We start from the raw sequence: 17992 nt of genomic DNA, 5'->3' as shown, positions 1-17992 counted from the left end.
CCAACGCCATCTTGCGACGAGTAGAGGAACCAAGTTGTGCCGAAAAAACTTGCAATTTACTCTTTGGTACAACAAAATCCCCGTCTAAGTGTCATAAACCAAACATGGCGGCCATACCCATCGACAAAAAGTCTATATACTGTGCCATTCAGGAGAACGCATGCCTTGGTTCGTATTGTCAGGCCATGAGAGATTAAATTCGTGTAAAATTACGCAATTCATATCTTTGTAATGATATGATGATTCGAATTGCAATCTCATTCTGTCACTTTGACACAAGAGTAAAATCAAAGTAGAATCAATACTAGAGTCGTGACACGTTAGCAAAATGCAGACCAAAAGTGTGTACCAAAAGTATTGCCAGTATTACAAGTTTGACCCAAAAAAGGGAATTTAATCGTTTGCCGTGCTTAGGATTTCTACAAATAGGTGTTATTTGTGAATATTTTATCTTTTTGTTAGAAAGGCTCGGACGTGTCGCGAAGTTTTGAGTCAAAGAGATTAATCAACTAACATATTTTTAAGCAATATTTTTTTTAAATATTTTTTGGTGTAGCTGGCACGACAACGACCGTCTATTAGCAAAAAAACATTTTACTTCAAGTAACAGTGAAAATGGAGATACGAGGTGAAAAAAATGTCATATGTTATTTATTTCAAAGATAGAAGTCCGTTCTTTTAAAATACTCAAAACTTAAAAAATACTCCATCAAAAATAAATGTTACAAAAATTTTATCCGGTACATTGCCTGAGCTCTAGTCCCAACCTAGTACCAATCCAGATGACAGCTGCACGTATTCGACAACCCGTGATCCAATCCACTATCATTTGAGAGTCAACGTGAAACGTCAAATTCGCCATGCCGAATTGAGCCCCAGGTTACTAGCTTAGTGCCTACGTCACAATTAAATTGAGCCCATATCCCAATGTCTACATCTACAAGATCCTCTTAGAATGTTTGTTTTTCCCCGGTCATTGATTTACCAAAATCTTGTATTGCCAGATTACAATTTGTCACAATCCGAACCCGAGCCTTAACAGAATGAAACGAAACAAAATTCGAGAAAAACAAGAATCTGGCAAATTGGAAACCAATCCATAAACCAATTTTGTTTTAAAAAATTGTACTTATTGCATATTCTGGTAGCAAGTTCAAGTGAACTATGCAATAAGTACAATTTTGTATATTCTGTCATGCATACCTATATCTATCCACTGATCCTTGTAACCGGCGTCTAATCGAGCGGCGCGCACGCAATCCCGAAGCGCATACGTCAGAACCACAGCGAGGCACAATGCTGGCTCTCCCGTTGCTGAAATATTAATTAACTGTTGTTAAAAAAAATGTGTGACCAGCCAGGACGGTGTCCATTCGGTCTCCCCAAGTAAGCCCTTTTTACTGAGCGAGACTGAGGAATCAGGTCAGGACTAATCCCCATAAGGCTCGTTTGCCTATTATCCCATAAAAAAGACCTAGATACCCTTCGGGTTAGAAGGTCAGATGGCAGTCGCTTTCGTAAAACTAGTGTCTACGCCAAATCTTGGGGTTAGTTGTCAAAGTGGCCCCCAGGGTCTTATGAGCCATGGCGAATGGCAGAATAACACTAGGAGGATGAATATGACACAATTTCTAAATAAATCTACTTAGAGTATTTCCGACTTACTCGCATAATAAAATCTATGAAATAGGTACATGTAATTGACTGATTGATTGATTTGTTCAGTGTGATGAAATTATATATATTTGACAATCGGAAACAAACAACCAATTAAAATTACCTTTAGACTGCAAAACACCAAATTCATTCCTGGAGTCCCTCTTAAAATATATCCTCATGTCAGCCGGGATGTCTTTAATACCTGGCGGCTTGTATGTCCACGTACGATCCGTGAGTAGGGCTCCGGTGTCCTTATCATAGATGAGCTTCTCTGAGGACCAGTAGCCTAGGCCCATGACAAAGGCTCCTTCGATCTGGCAAGAATAGAAAATAATTAATTTTAAATCAGGACGGGTCTCGCCTAAACCACGGGAACAACGCCGTTCCTGAAACGTTGGTCAGTTTAATATGTTGTCATACGCGATTAAAAAGTCCCGATTTAAAAGTAATTATGTGTAATAATCGTGAAAGTTTGAACCGGAGAAAAATAGAAAATGACAGAAAATCTGTACCAAATATCGAATATTAGTAATCGACTTCATTGAACTCGTGATAAGCACCTTACAACTACTTAGCTACTTTGTAAATGTTTTCTTTTTTAAATAAACCTTAGAAATTATCAACCAACTGTGTAAGAATTTGTATATACATACATGTATACAATACATACAATAACGGGGTAGTCAGAAAACATAAAAATAATCAAGTTTGAGTGACACTCTTGACAATCAATGGGTTAAAAAAAACGAAATTGTGGTATTGTGCATTGCAGTGACAGGCCACGCCTCAATTTAGCCCATATCCCACAGTCGACTTCTACAATACCAACGATAAGAAAGGGGGTGGTAAAATTCTAATAACACAGAAACAAGAGAGAATTGGTGGTGTAGTATGAATATGTACTGTATTTAATTTATTGCTTAAATACGAATATAATACCTGCGCCACATCAATTTCTGGGCTCAAACTTCTTCCAGTATCTTCCAGAATATCTACTCGTCTCACATCATGATTCCCTGTCAGTATATCAACTTCTACTTCCAAAGCGCAAGTTGCATAAACGTTATAAGGTTTTACATCATCCTTGGAGGTAAAAGTGTAACACGCTTGTAAATCTACACCAACTCCGTATGCTTCAGCTATAAGTTCTTCCCAAGAATACTTCTCCATTTTATCTTTGATAGGTTGAAGTCTCTCCATTAAGATTTCACAGGCTTTTTTAGTAGCAAAAGCAACGCTTTCACTACCGATACTAGCACCTGTTACAATGGAGTTAGGAGATGTAAAACTTGTGCTAGGCTTCACACTGACTTTCTCCAACGGCACTCCAAGTAAGTGAGCGCAAACTTGCGCTGCTTTAGTATTAATCCCTTGGCCCATTTCTATACCTCCGTGCGTAATAACCACTGAACCATCTCCATGGTAAATGGAAATTAATGAATTGAAATTTCCAATGTAATATATTCCAACGGACAAAGGTAATATATTCAATGATCTTTTTCTCCACCTATTCGAAATATTGAACTTCTTGATATCTAGTTGTCTTTGTTCGAAATTTGAATCCTGTTTCAACTGATTTATCATTTCAGGAAGTGGGTTATTTTTGACCATGTTTTGTTGTCTAACTTGAAGCGGGTCTGCTTTTAAATTGAAAGCTATTCTTTCCATTACATGTTCAATAATTGCGACGCCTTCAGTTGTGCCTGTAAACATATATAAAGAAGGTGCTAATATTCAATTTTGCGGTTGGTTATCTGTGATTTTCTTCATTACAATGAATTTAATAAAACATAATTATGAATACAAACAAAGCCACATTAGGAGGTTTGACTGCCGCTTTAATTGCTCGGAAAAAAAAATATGGCTTTTCTCAAGGGAACCAGTAAAAAACATGCTCTCGGTTTATGTATAGCGAATTGTTATAGACGCGCTTCGCTAAACATTACGTTATATGAAAGGACACATGAAAAAAAAATGTCTAATCAGATTTAGCCGCATCTTGAGTTTACGTTTTATAATCGGCCCAATGTTTTCGGATGTATATCTAGATTCCTAAAGTTTTTTCTTCGATTTTTAGATCGCCTAATATTTTTTGGCATAATGATCATTTGGCCTAATTTAAATATCCTAATATTGTTTCGCCTAACGCCGTTAAAACCCACTTTTTTAGAAGCGATTCGGATTTGTGTGAGGTCACAGTTCTAACCTAACCTAAACCTACCTTTCTAACAGCGAATCGGTTCTGGCTAATGTCATTTTTGGGGCAAAATTTAAATTATGCCAAATGATCGTTAGGCCAAAAGAGCGTTAGGCATTTCATAATTCGGCCAAATGAGTTAGGCCAAGTGATTTTCGAACAAACGTCATTAGGAATGTAGAGGTAGTCCCATGTTTTCGTCTGTTTGGATTCAAATGTTTATGATAACTTGCTAAGCCACAAAAATTAATAATTGATTTTTCCATGTTTCATACGTAGTTTGCTGAATTGCATAATATTTGAATATTGAATATTTACCAGGGGCTCTGCAATATGTGTTAGAAGCAGTATCCGTAAGCACGCTGTTAGCTTCAACCGACCAGCGTGATATGTCGTAGCAATTCTTTATATGTTCAGCTGTGAGTGGAGCCAGAATTTCGTTGAAAACGTGGCCACAGTCTTGGTAGAAAGCAAGCTTTAAGTACTGTATTGTTCCTTCTCTATCAACGCCGCCCTGAGAATATTGAAGTTAATTCATTATATTAAGAAGTTAATTCATTATGTTAACTCATTATGAAAAAAATATATTTGATTTTTGCTCTTTAGTAAAAATGTTCGATACATTTGATCTACATCTTCACATTCTTCACTTCTCAGAGTATAAACAGCCTTAACAGAAATAACACTTGTACACAGAATTAAAACTGTATGTCAGTTAATGCAATTTCTAGTTCATCTAATTTATTTTACTTCTCACTCTCTTAAATTACCTCAAATTTACAAGACGTAGGTAACCGCTTGCCGATAGCCTTCATATTAGTTTGAAGTGGCAGGACGAACCGGCAGGTGGTCCCTTGAAGATGGCACACAAGAGCAGCTGCGCAAGCGATTTGGGTCGCGCGACTTATCTTTGCACCGTAGCCCCCGCCGACGCGACGCACGATCACGTTGATGCTAAAGAGGACATTTTTTTTTATTTTTATTATTATAAATGGGCTTACTCTTGACCACAGACTAGCCAAAGGCAAAGACGTGGCCTACGATGGAGTGAGCTCGCCCAGAAAATACCTGTTCACTCTTGATTTGAAGGTTGCCGGGTTATATGAGCTCGGAAATATAGCCGCCGGCAAGGAATTCTACTCCTTGGCAGTGCGCATAAGAAAAGAAGAAGCAAAGCGCTTCGTGCGGATTCGTGGAATATCCACCAAGTAAGGATGGAAACCGGTCGTGCGACTCGTGCGTCTAAGAGTCCGAACATTGATTATTTACATACATAGTCCTTAAATATGAAGGACGGTCAGGTATTAAAACAGGCGCCTATTATTAGGACTGTGAGCTTTGGTGAACAAAATAAAGACCTCAGTGTTCGCGAACCAGACGGACAGACGGTTTTTGGGATAACGATACATAAGATAAAATATAATATGTAAGCATCGATCACAAAACATACATGAATGTGCTTCAACAACAAAAAAGAACAACAGATCAAGTTTAGTGTACCTATGATTAATTTCAAGGAAAGAAAAGAGTAACTTAGATACTTTCTAGCAGGAAGTAAAAGTACCCTTTTCGAATAGATATTTACCTATTAGCTGGTACTTTTAAACATTGTGCTACAGCAACATTTGTCAGATCAAGCCACTGAGTTGCCGAGTAAATTTCCATTCCATCTTCCGTCGGTTTGGCAACGGCTGTCTGAGTCTCCATATGATAATGGTATTGACTATCCATCTTGAATTCTCCATGAACTATACTCCTAACATTATTACCAGTGTCTGTAGGTTCAATTGTTCTATTAACAACCACTCTTTTACTTTTCTCTGGTGATTTCAAGACATCGTCTATAGTTAACAAAGGTTTCTGCGTGTTTATAAAGGAATACTTAATTTTTACAACGTCTGCTGCTTTCTGAGCAGTTTTTTCTCTATCCGCTACAATGATACCAACAGGTTGTCCGTAAAACATTACTTTTTCAGAGCAGAGGATTTCTTCTGGGGCACTCAGGATTGGAATGTTAGGCGGACTAAAATTATTGTCGCCTGGTATGTCCTTGGCAGAATAAAAAGCGATGACCCCAGGAATAGCCTAAAAAAATAAAAATTAATTTAATATACCAATTGTGTAATGTGTAATATCTGTATAAAATACTGCATTTACTTACTTAAACTTTATTGCAAAAAAATAAAACAAAAATGTACAAATGGCGGTATTATGCCTAATGGTATTCTCTACCACTCAGACAGTGAGGTTAAACAGAGAAATGTAAAGAGAAGGAAAAATGACAATGGTGGAACGATCGAAAACAACTGATTAACTTCATATATAAAATGCATTAATAGTAGAGTGCCCGTAACTTTATAAATCTGCCAAATACTTACAAGTGCCTCAGCAGGATCAAATTCCTCGATAATACTGCCTGCAACAACATCAGCTGTGACAAACGCCGCGAAAACTTCATTAGTCTCTCGTGGTACATCATTAGCAAAGACAGCTTCACCGCTACATTGTACCAGCGCCTCCAATTTAGGTACTGGCTGATTCAGAGGCCATACAGTTTTATCAGTGTCGAATACCTGGTTCCCTTCTGAAGTTATTCTCTTCATGATTTCTCCTCCCGATTGATATTTTGGATCAATTTTGTCTTTTGGACACGTGCTTAAAATTGCCTGTAATGTTGCCATATCAATGTTCGTTACCATATTTCGTTAAATAATTATTATTTAAAAATTGCTATTTTGATGTTGTAAAATAATATTATTTACATCATATTTTCAACTTTTTAAAATTAGTTTTAGCACATGTAAGACGTTTACGATAAACTGCCTATTTATTCTTGGAACGAAATTTTGGATTTCAAATTGAAATATTTCTGGTTTATTATTAATTACCTTGTAGTACAAAGACACAGCTAACATTCTTCTAAAATCTGCTGATGGTTCCGGTGGCACCTCTTCAGGAGTTATCTCATCAAATAAGCTTTTGACAGCTAGTTGCAGCGTTTCGTTGGTATAAGGGTCTTTACCAACTAATGCAGCTTCGGTTTTAGAGGCGTGTATAAATGTTGGTGATATGCCACCGTACACTATGGTAATACTTTCCAGCCGTTGGGAATTTTGAGGAAATCGAAATAAGAAGCCTGCGTTGACATGCGCGTGGGCGTTTTGAGAGCGAGGCATGATCTAAACAAAGAAAAATTACAAGTTTTTGGTTCTTTTTAACAAAAGCTGTCGTATAAGCTATTTATTAAAGTGCTAAAAGATGTGACTGAGTGCAAAGTGTCCGAAAACGACGTCAAGGTAGGGCAAAGAGGCAACGCACGATAAAAAAAATTGACCCCGCCATCATATGTGATAAATGGCTTTGAAGAAAGAGACAGAGAGAGAAAAAGAGAGAGAGGAGAGGGATAGTATAAGTTATTAAAATAAATTATATTTATAATTACCTTAAAGGTTTTCACGTAACAGCATCGTGATAATGGAGGCAAAATTACGTTCAGTAGTATTTTACCTTTCATGTCTGTTTTGAGGAAGTCTGGTAGACTAATGACAGATTTTTTATTCAAAGATTCAGCTAGAACATAATGTGCCGTTAGAAAAATGAATGCTGAAGTACTTAGCTATAAGATGGCCAAACAAATCTCGTCACTAAAAAAAGCGCGAAATCCAAATATTCGATGGAACGATCAACCTCTTCCCGAGCTTCGTCCCTAAAGTTTTAGAATTCTCCGCCTTTTTAGGGTTCCGTAGTCAACTAGGAACCCTTATAGTTTCGCCATGTCTGTCTGTCCGTCCGTCCGTCCGTCCGTCCGTCCGCGGATAATCTCAGTAACTGTAAGCACTAGAAAGCTGAAATTTGGTACCAATATGTATATCAATCACGCCAACAAAGTGCAAAAATAAAAAATGGAAAAAAATGTTTTATTAGGGTACCCCCCCTACATGTAAAGTGGGAGCTGATATTTTTTTTTCATTCCAACCCCAACGTGTGATATATTTTTGGATAGGTATTTAAAAATGAATAAGGGTTTACTAAGATCGTTTTTTGATAATATTAATAGTTTCGGAAATAATCGCTCCTAAAGGAAAAAAAAGTGCGTCCTCCCCCCTCTAACTTTTGAACCATATGTTTAAAAAATATGAAAAAAATCACAAAAGTAGAACTTTATAAACACTTTCTAGGAAAATTATTTTGAACTTGATAGGTTCAGTAGTTTTTGAGAAAAATACGAAAAACTACGGAACCCTACACTGAGCGTGGCCCGACACGCTCTTGGCCGGTTTTTTAGTGAAAAGTATCGCTTAACGTCAGCCATTGCACGGCTTAAATAAAACTGAAACATACATACATACAATCACGCCTGTTTCCTAGGGGGGTAGGTAGAGATCACGGATTTCCATTTACTACGATCCTGACAAACCACTTTCGCTTCACACACTTTCATAACGTTTCTCATACACTCAAACATTTGTTGAAATAAACCAAAACTACAAATGTAATCAACTAAAAGTTCTTATATAAACACTCACCGACAGTAACCATGGCACCAACCGTTTCCAAAAGCAAAAACAAGTCTGATTGAAATTGGTTGTTTGCGTGCTTCAGGCATAAATTTCCACCAATAGTTCCAATCTAGAAAGTGACTCAAAATTCATAAGTCAAACAAGGCAGAAAACGTTTGATTGAAACACAATATTTTTGTAAGCTAACTAGGCCAATATAAATCAAACACAGAAACCAGATACAATATGATACGGACACGTTGTATTGTAGCTACATCATACATTACATCTTAACTAGAAAAGTTTGATAAAATTATAAATACAACTAGTAATGGTTTTCATAAAAAATAAAGTTATAAATATAAGCCCAAATACTAGCTCAGAATCAAAGAATCAATTGATCGGTAAAAAAGTTATTTGTTATACAAGGGGGCAAAGTTGAATTTCAACGCCGAGTGTGGAATTGAAAAACGAGCAAGTGAAAGGATTCTATAGTTGAACCTCGAGCGAAGCGAGTGGTTCGAGAATAGAATCCTGAACTTGCGAGTTTTTTAACACACGAGAAGTACAATAAATTTGCACCCGAGTGTAACACAAAACTTTTTCCTCACTATAGCGAGGAAACTAAAACGCAAAAAATGCGTTTATCACTGCTTCCAGTAGTCCCACAGGTGGTAAATCATCTTTATTACTAGATTCACCAACTTTTATCAATTTTAAAGCAGTTAATTTGACTTTATTCAAGGTCAAATTACTTTACCCACTAGTGGATAAAATGCATTTTTACCCGCTGGTATTAAAGGACAAAACACGTGTTTCCGAGCTAGTGAGGGGAAAAAATATTTTTTGAACATATTTAAAAGTATACGGTACGTAGGTACTGTACTAGATCGATTCTCGTAGGTAATATCAGCTGCAAACGTGCACAACGAATTGATCAATGAATTCATTCATAATTTCTCCATGCAGTTTTGCAGCTGATAGTGCTGTGTTAATGGTTTTAAAGGAATCTGTTACAATTTTTAAGCATCCGAAACATTAAGTACCTATCCAATACTTACATTCTTTACTGGAATATGTGCTACTAAATCCAAATGGTCATACAGCTGTTTCAGATACAAAAAATCCTCCTGTTCGTTGCTTAGTGTTAAAAACAACTCCATCACATCAGACAACGGCATGCCAGCACCAACAATCAGATTCACGTCAATTGTATGCCCTTTTAGTTCAACCACACTGAATATGTCTATTATGTTTGTTGGGTAGTCTTTCACATGATATACTCCTAAAAATTAAAGCAAGTTTTATATTTGTATTTACTTCGTAAAGAACTAATTCGTGGCAACCACTATGACTAAATATCACTCCACGAGTAAAATATAATTATTATCTTTACTCATCACTGTGTATTTGATGCTGATTTTACGGGGATATAATTTCATTAAAAACGTTTAGGATGCCGTTATAAATTGTTACAATATCAGTTTTAGTCTATTACCTTGTCCAGTATTACCAGCGATCAGTTTATAATCACCGTCTTCCGTCATAATTTTAAAAGCGTCTTTCAAAGTATAAACTTTGGACCACTTATGATTTTTCGCGTTTATTTTCAATACCTCATTATCATTTTTAACTAATTCACACCAATCTTCCTGTCCCTCTTCTTTATTAACTTCAATTATTCTTTTCTTCTTATGTGGGCATTGCTTGTAGCATTTTACTCCACATGGTTTTAGTATAGCCAAGTCTTCCAAGTCACATACTTTGTTGAGTAACTTTTCATCAGCGTCTTTAGCGAATGATTTGAGAGCGTCTGCGATGGGCCTGTATCCGGTACATCGGCAGATGTTGCTGGCAAACGAATTTTCTATGTCTGCCATCGTCAGATTGCTTTTGGATTTCATGAGACTACGAAATAAAATAAGCGTATAATAGGTATATTTCTAGGTAGGTAGACGAGGTAGGGCATAGCGAATGATATTCCGCTTTGTGTGGTAGGGCACAGCACAGCGGATATCGTCTCGTTCGAATCTAGAGCAGAGCCCAACTGGGGTAGTACCTCCGCCTTACAGAAGACCGCAGCCAAATAGCACTAGACCCTACTCATAGTGATGTGTTCCTGTCGGTGAGTAAGGTTGCCAGAGCTCAACGAGGGTGCGGTGTGCTGATGACGGGAGGACTTACGGAACTAACTTGTTCCGTTTATTGTCCTTTGAGTCGTCGGCAACCCGAACCCTCCTTGGAACTTGTACACTCCTGTGTACTTAACACTTCAAAAGGGAATGTACAAGTTTCTAATGGGGTGGCAACGCGCATGTGACACTGTTTGAGTTGCAGGCGTCCATAGGTTACGGTGACCGCTTTACATCAGGCGGGCCGTATACTTGTTTGCCACCGACGTAGTATAAAAAAAAAAGGTATTGGTCAGTTTTAAATGGATTAAAAAATATTTTTATATTTATTGACCCCCATAACATTTTGACCGCGGCTTCACTTGCGTTAAATTCAAAAATTGCAAAATGCCCCCCCATACAAACTTATACCCCTCCTCCCTCCATTCTGAGGAGTAGCCTATATGTCACTTTTCATCCCTTCAACTATTCCCACTTAAAAAATCGTGTCAATTCGTCGCTCCGTCTTGCCGTGAAAGATCGACAAACAAAGAGACACACACACCACACACTTTCCCGTTTATAACTGGGCGACGGTCGCGCGATGGTCGCGCGACGGCGATACGACGCATACGAAATCAAACCTTATCGATATGGAAGTATGAGACGCGACGGCGACAGTCGCGCGACCGTCGCCCACGCAAGACACGGCGTAAGTATGGATTATCATTTTGGACATTAAAGTATGTACTTACTAACCTGTACATATTCATGACCCAACCAGGCGAGCAGTATCCACATTGTGTGCCATTGAACTTGGCCAGTCTGCTCTGAATATCGTGGTAGCCGACAGTCCGGTTCCCGATTCCTTCCACTGTGGTCACTTCCCAGCCGTGGCAGGATAGGACTGATACTAGGCACTAAAATGCAGGAAAACGTGTTAGGATGGTTTTTAGGGTTCCGTAGTCAACTAGGAACCCTTATAGTTTCGCCATGTCTGTCTGTCCGTCCGTCCGTCCGTCCGCGGATAATCTCAGTAACCGTTAGCACTAGAAAGCTGAAATTTGGTACCAATATGTATGTCAATCACGCCAACAAAGTGCAAAAATAAAAAATCGAAAAAAATGTTTTATTAGGGTACCCCCCCTACATGTAAAGTGGGGGCTGATATTTTTTTTCATTCCAACCCCAACGTGTGATATATTGTTGGATAGGTATTTAAAAATGAATAAGGGTTTACTAAGATCGTTTTTTGATAATATTAATATTTTCGGAAATAATCGCTCCTAAAGGAAAAAAAAGTGCGTCCCCCCCCCTCTAACTTTTGAACCATATGTTTAAAAAATATGGAAAAAATCACAAAAGTAGAACTTTATAAAGACTTTCTAGGAAAATTATTTTGAACTTGATAGGTTCAGTAGTTTTTGAGAAAAATACGGAAAACTACGGAACCCTACACTGAGCGTGGCCCGACACGCTCTTGGCCGGTTTTTTTATTTCAATACATTGTAAAGGTAAGTATCTTGGTGTATTGCAGTTCGCCTGATTAAACACAAAAAATATACAGTAGAAAAGTGCGTGAAGCCATTGAAATCAAAAAACATCGCAATTTCAATCGGGGCGAAGGTTTTAGGATCTCATCCACATGGAATCCTGTCATTAATAAGTGTAAACGGAAAATATTATCGACAGTCGTTAAATCGAACATCGTCAGTGTTGTGTTTCGACAGAGTAACTCTAGTGCGCAAACAGTTCGAAGTTGGTAATCAAAACCAAGTGCAGGTGGTTCGAAAAACTCGCGCGGCTCTCAGAAGGTGTTGATGTCATTTCAAGCCAGTCTTCTCCGAGATCACGGGGACAACGCCGTCCCTGAAAAGTTGGAAGTCATACGCGATTAAGTCCCGATTTTAAGAATAATTATGTCACAAAATAGTATATAGTACATTTCGATACAAATGCGGAAAAGAGGAAGCTCGAAACGAATGGCGATAAATTAAAACACGACCGAAGGGAGTGTTTTAAATCGACACGAGTTACGAATTACCTTTTCGCTTGTGTATCAAACGACATTTTTCAGTACAGATGGCCCTCCGATGACCTGACAAAAAAATTAACCACTTCTTGTGTAAAAAAAGCACCATCTGTACTGAAAAATATAATAATATTGTAATATTGCCAATTCGGAAAGACGTCTTTTTAAGAAACAGTAGGAGTAGGAGGGATGCAAGTGACACTTTTCTGTTCTACATTATTTAAAAGGCTAACGCTAAACAGTAAATAAATATTTTTTTTTGCAAAAATATCATTTTTGGCTCAATCTTTTATCGCCAACAGTACCTTTCTTTCAACAGTCATCTACTGCTCTCAGAGACGTTTCTAAAAACCCCTTTGTCATGAAACGTCGTATCCCCATCGAGTATGCAATATTATGGTATCATGGAGCTGATCTGATGATGGAGCAGAAAGGTGGTCATAGGAACTCTGTCATGAAACGTCGTATCCCCATCGAGTGAGTTCCTATGACCACCTTTCTGCTCCATCATCAGATCAGCTCCATGATACCATAATATTGCATTTTCACGTGATTTAAATATGTGTGCAAAATTTCAGCTTAATTGAATAAACGCCATCGTCGTATACGTTATTTTGCTCCCATGTGATATGATAGTTTCCATGGACTATCCTTTGTTTCCCAAATTATGGTCTCTCCTACAGCATTATATCCCTAAATAACTTAAATCAGAAAACGCGTGGCAGGATACACAAACACGCTTATATTCCCTTCGGAATTGTTTTAATTAAAACTTACCCCATTTGAACAAAATTATTTTCCCCTCACAAGGTCGGAAACACGTGTTTTGTCCTTTAATACCAGCGGGTAAAAACGCATTTTATCCACTAGTGGGTAAAGTAATTTGACCTTGAATTAAGTCAAATTAACTGCTTTAAAATTGATAAAAGTAGGTGAATCTAGTAATAAAAATGATTTACTACCTGTGGAACTACTGGAAGCAGTGATAAACGCATTTTCTGCGTTGTAGCTTGGTTGTAGTTTTCTCGCTATAGTGAGGGGAAAAGTTTTTGTGTTACACTCGGGTGCAAATGTATTTTATTTCTCGTGTGTTAAAAAACTCGCAAGTTCAGGATTCTATTCTCGAACCACTCGCTTCGCTCGTGGTTCAACCATAGAATCCTTTCAGTTGCTCGTTTTTCAATTCCACACTCGGCGTTAAAATACAACTTTGCCCCCTTGTATAACAAATAACTATGGTAGGAAAATACAGCGGTCTCGGCGCCGAATATATTTTTATTCCATTCGGCGTCGAGACCCTTGGTCCGTGGGGCCCTGGGGCTCTGAGTCTCTTCAAGGACTTATCGAAGAGACTAAGAGACGCCACCGGCGACCGAAGAGCTGGCAGCTTCCTCGCTCAGCGTATTAGCTTGACAATCCAGCGAGGAAATGCTGCCAGCGTCTTCGGTACTATGCCACAGGGGCCGTTTTTAGATTTACTTTAGTTTAATTTTAGATTTATTTAGTTTAATTTAATTTTAATTTTTATTTTAAGTTTAATTTTAGATTTAATAGTTTAGTTTTATTGTAAGATAATTTTATGTCCCTGATGTTTTATTATAATGTATTTTTATTATACAAATAAATTATCACCAATTTAACAAACAAATAACTATTATATCTACTAGATATTTCGTTCCTGAATCATGGATATTTTCTATGTACCTACTTAAATAGATATATACATACTTAAATAGATAAATACATACTTATCTATTTAAGTATGTATATCGTCGCTTAGCACCCATAGTACAAGCTTTGCTTAGTTTGGGGCTAAGTTGATCTGTGTAAGGTGTCCCCAATATTTATTTTATTTTATTCGCTTCAAAATAAGTACTTGGTTTTAAACCTTACCCTATCTAGACAATTTTATTGTTATTTAAGTCAAGATATTGCACTGGCAGCTGGCAGGCCTGGCGTAAATATAGCTTGGAAGGCAAGCGAAACCTCCACAAATGTAGACTGGATCTTTTGAAGATCTCATAAAGTCTGACTTTGATTATGTAATAAGACCTGATATTTTATACAATTTTGAAACTTTCATGTTTGAATGAGTGTTGTCTGAAAACACTGCTAAGGAGATTTATTGAAGTTAAGAACAAGCTATCATGAAATAAAACTCTGGAAACGGATTAAATCGCGTATAATGAATTTACAATTTTACAATTCATCCCGACGTTTCGAACACTTTACAGCGTTCGTGGTCAACGGGTGACTGAGGAAAAATTACAATGTGCAAAAGCTACCTACATACAAGAAATATTAACGAACCATGACCATCAATAATATAGATTTCTAAGGCAGGTTCACACACTATAAATAAAGCTAGTTATACAAAATTAAAAAAATTACCATTACTATGTTAAAAAACAATTAATCTACACAAAATTGACAAAAACAAACTGCAAATGTCCAACACCATACAACACAAATGCCTCACAGTCTTCGTCGTGCTTGTTCCATTATCAGATGTACTACTGGATCCCAAGCCGGTGGTAAAGTAAAGCCATCTTCTCTATTAAAGTTTGGATATTTCTTGATCTCAATGGCCTCGCGCAACATTCTGGGTATATACCGCTTCTCCTTATAGCATGATTGACTTTATCCATGACATGTTCAGAGACTGCAGACTTTTGCCGACGGTGCTTGACATCCGCTATGTGTTCCTTCACCCGTGTGGAAATACTTCGTTTCGTCTGCCCCACAAATGACAGGCCGCACTCACTTTCCATAGTTTTATTTCATGAGTAACTATCGCGGTAACCGAAGACAATATTAACAAGCTATCATTTTATTCTCTTTTAAATATTGAAATATACGTATAGTTTGCTTTAATCTTAGGACGGTCAACTAACTATGTACATACCTATGCAAAATGTCGACCGACTAGAATTAGGTACAGTATTATTGGACGATTTGACACATTCAACATTTCGAGAGAGTGGGAAAAATATACTGTAACGTACTCGATCTGTCAGCAGATATAAGATCAACAATAGCACTATAATGTCTAAAAAAATAAAACCGCCTTCAAAAATAAGCACGTTACAAAACACGGAGAAACTAAAAAGCAAAAAATAATAAACCTTTGAATTCAGATTTCTTATCGTATTGCAATAATCTAAACATCCAAATTATAAACAAATCAATTATTTTTGCAGTCGGTACCAGACCTGTTCGTCGCCTTGCTATTGCCTGTTTGCCCCACCCAACCATACGCAGGCTGGCACCGACTCCAAAAATAATTGATTTGTTTATAATTTGGATGTTTAGATTATTGCAATACGATAAGAAATCTGAATTCAAAGGTTTATTATTTTTTGCTTTTTAGTTTCTCCGTGTTTTGTAATGCGCTTATTTTTGAAGGCGGTTTTATTTTTTGTTAAAAAAGTTTATTTATTTGTTGATTTTTAGTGGTTCCTATTGATATTATATGTATTAATCCGAATACATGTACACTAGTGAAATAATTATCCTTTAACTCCTAACCATTGAGGAGTTGACCTTCCATCATCAGCTCAGCCACATAAAATTATTACCATCAGGCGTAAATACTGGTTTACCTTTGAAAAATACACTGAAAACATTACATGTGCCTATAACATTTGAAGAGTTCCCTCGATTTCTCCAGGATCCCATCATCAGACCCTGACTTGGTACCAATGGGACCATCTCGGGGTTATACCCGTTCGATCAAAAAAAATCGGTCCACAATTCTCGGAGATATCGAGGAACATACATACAAAAAAAAAAAACATTCAGTCGAATTGAGAACCTCCTCCTTTTTTGAAGTCGGTTAAAAAGAGAAGGATGACCGCTATTGAGGCCGTTGACGGAGTTCCGCGTAGGGAAAGAATCAGTACTCAAATCAACACAACACACTAAACAGTGTAAATGCGATGGCCAATGGATGAGTTCCGCGTAGGGCCGAAGGCTCAGAGTCTCCAGAAAGTGCTCAAACACGTAACCAAAGTACAACTAGTACAAGTTTAGTGTGCGTCTCATACGTATAAGTCCAGTCAACCAATTGGAATCCTAGGCCACTCTACAACCATGTCAAAATGTAAGAAAGTACTGGTCTGCTAGCAGTAAGAGATTTCTTACAATCTGATTTTAACGTCACTATGACATAGTTCTACACTGGGCTAGGTTCCAATTGGTTGACTGTACTTACAGAGTTGACAGCAAATGTCTTCATCTCCTGCGTGGGTGGGGAAGCGGCGCGTACGGCGACGATACAGGCGCCACAGCCACCCTCGTGGCACATCGCTTTGGTACCACGGAGGTCTGCCACATTTCGGATGTACTCGTTCAAGGACACGTCTGGGCCAAAACGACCGTCCACTGCAAACAGATACGTATATTGCTGCATGATTTATGGCGGCGTTTTACGTCAAAAGTGTGACTATTACGGATAAGGAAGTTGCGCCCTCAAAAAAATACTATAATAATTTTTATTTCGGACTGCTTAGGCAACAGTATGACTATGTGTACTGTAGGCAAACGGACACCAAAATGATTCTGCAAAAGGTTTGAGGTGCGGACGGACTTTGTAAAATTCGCGGTTGGCGCGAAATTAAAATTTTGAATTGAATGCCTTTTTATTTTGTGTTTTCCTAAGGAAAACGAAAATTACTGAAATCAATAAAAAATAAGAATGTAATTGATGCCTTTCTTATCGCAAATTACAAATTATGGTAAATGCCAAGTATATATAATTGTATATCCTTAAGCACTTTTGTACAGAAGTGTTTATATCTTTGAACTAAAATTTTCGATCTAAAATAGATACCATACACTAAAGACAAAGCGATCGAACCCACTGAAGGCGGAACCGGGAATCGAACTCGGGTCTCCAGCTATAGCGGCTGAAGTGCTAAACTGCTACACCACCCCGAATGCCGTGGTACCCGCCGAAAATTCTCTAGTGTAGGTTTATCTCTGAAGGCTAGGGCGCCTTTGACCAACTTTTAAGCAATTTGTGCTTTGTGCTTGCACCTCCAATATGAATTCTAAAATTTTCGATTAAAATTACAAACTTACCTTCATATTTTTTCCCATTGATCTTCAATACTATCACCGACATGAGGGACTGTAGAAGTCTATCAAATGGTAGCAACTGTTTGCCACGCGACGGCATTACCTTATAATAGTTCGGCGAGCGCTGATTATCAATAATTTGTCGTAACCCTTTCCATACCCGTATACTTAGTAATGAGAAAGGGATGGACGGATTTGTATGGACCAATCATCATAGGGATGACGACTACATAAAAAAATGGCATTCTGTTTAGTCCGTCAGTTAGATCGTCCAAAAATACTGAACAAATATTTTTCGCTTTTTCTAATTAATGAAACAATACAAAGATATAGAGCATCAAAATTCCGGAGCGGGGGCTTGTGACGTCACTTCTAAGTAAAAATTGTAGGCGTAACGTCACCCGAAACTTCAACG

At 37.7% G+C, this 17992-nt stretch overlaps 1 protein-coding gene across 1 annotated transcript in view; it reads right to left on the bottom strand.

Moving 5' to 3' along the window:
- LOC125235467 (xanthine dehydrogenase/oxidase-like) overlaps window positions 1-17623 on the bottom strand; it is a 34226-nt gene extending 16603 nt beyond the window's left edge. Inside the window, exons 1-15 of the mRNA XM_048142038.1 lie at window positions 17581-17623; window positions 16721-16881; window positions 11226-11386; window positions 9854-10263; window positions 9417-9640; window positions 8383-8485; window positions 7299-7426; window positions 6745-7035; window positions 6235-6522; window positions 5442-5941; window positions 4627-4810; window positions 4175-4370; window positions 2599-3362; window positions 1781-1973; window positions 1204-1314 (exon numbers count right to left, since the gene is read on the bottom strand). Of these exons, the coding sequence (XP_047997995.1) occupies window positions 1204-1314; window positions 1781-1973; window positions 2599-3362; window positions 4175-4370; window positions 4627-4810; window positions 5442-5941; window positions 6235-6522; window positions 6745-7035; window positions 7299-7426; window positions 8383-8485; window positions 9417-9640; window positions 9854-10263; window positions 11226-11386; window positions 16721-16881; window positions 17581-17623 (3757 nt within the window). The remainder of the gene's footprint in view (window positions 1-1203; window positions 1315-1780; window positions 1974-2598; window positions 3363-4174; window positions 4371-4626; window positions 4811-5441; window positions 5942-6234; window positions 6523-6744; window positions 7036-7298; window positions 7427-8382; window positions 8486-9416; window positions 9641-9853; window positions 10264-11225; window positions 11387-16720; window positions 16882-17580) is intronic.
- Window positions 17624-17992: the final 369 nt, after the last annotated feature.

This window comes from Leguminivora glycinivorella, chromosome 17 (assembly GCF_023078275.1).
Source record: "Leguminivora glycinivorella isolate SPB_JAAS2020 chromosome 17, LegGlyc_1.1, whole genome shotgun sequence".
In the NCBI taxonomy this organism is placed as follows: domain Eukaryota; kingdom Metazoa; phylum Arthropoda; class Insecta; order Lepidoptera; family Tortricidae; genus Leguminivora; species Leguminivora glycinivorella.
This window is presented reverse-complemented; position numbering and strand designations above follow the sequence as displayed.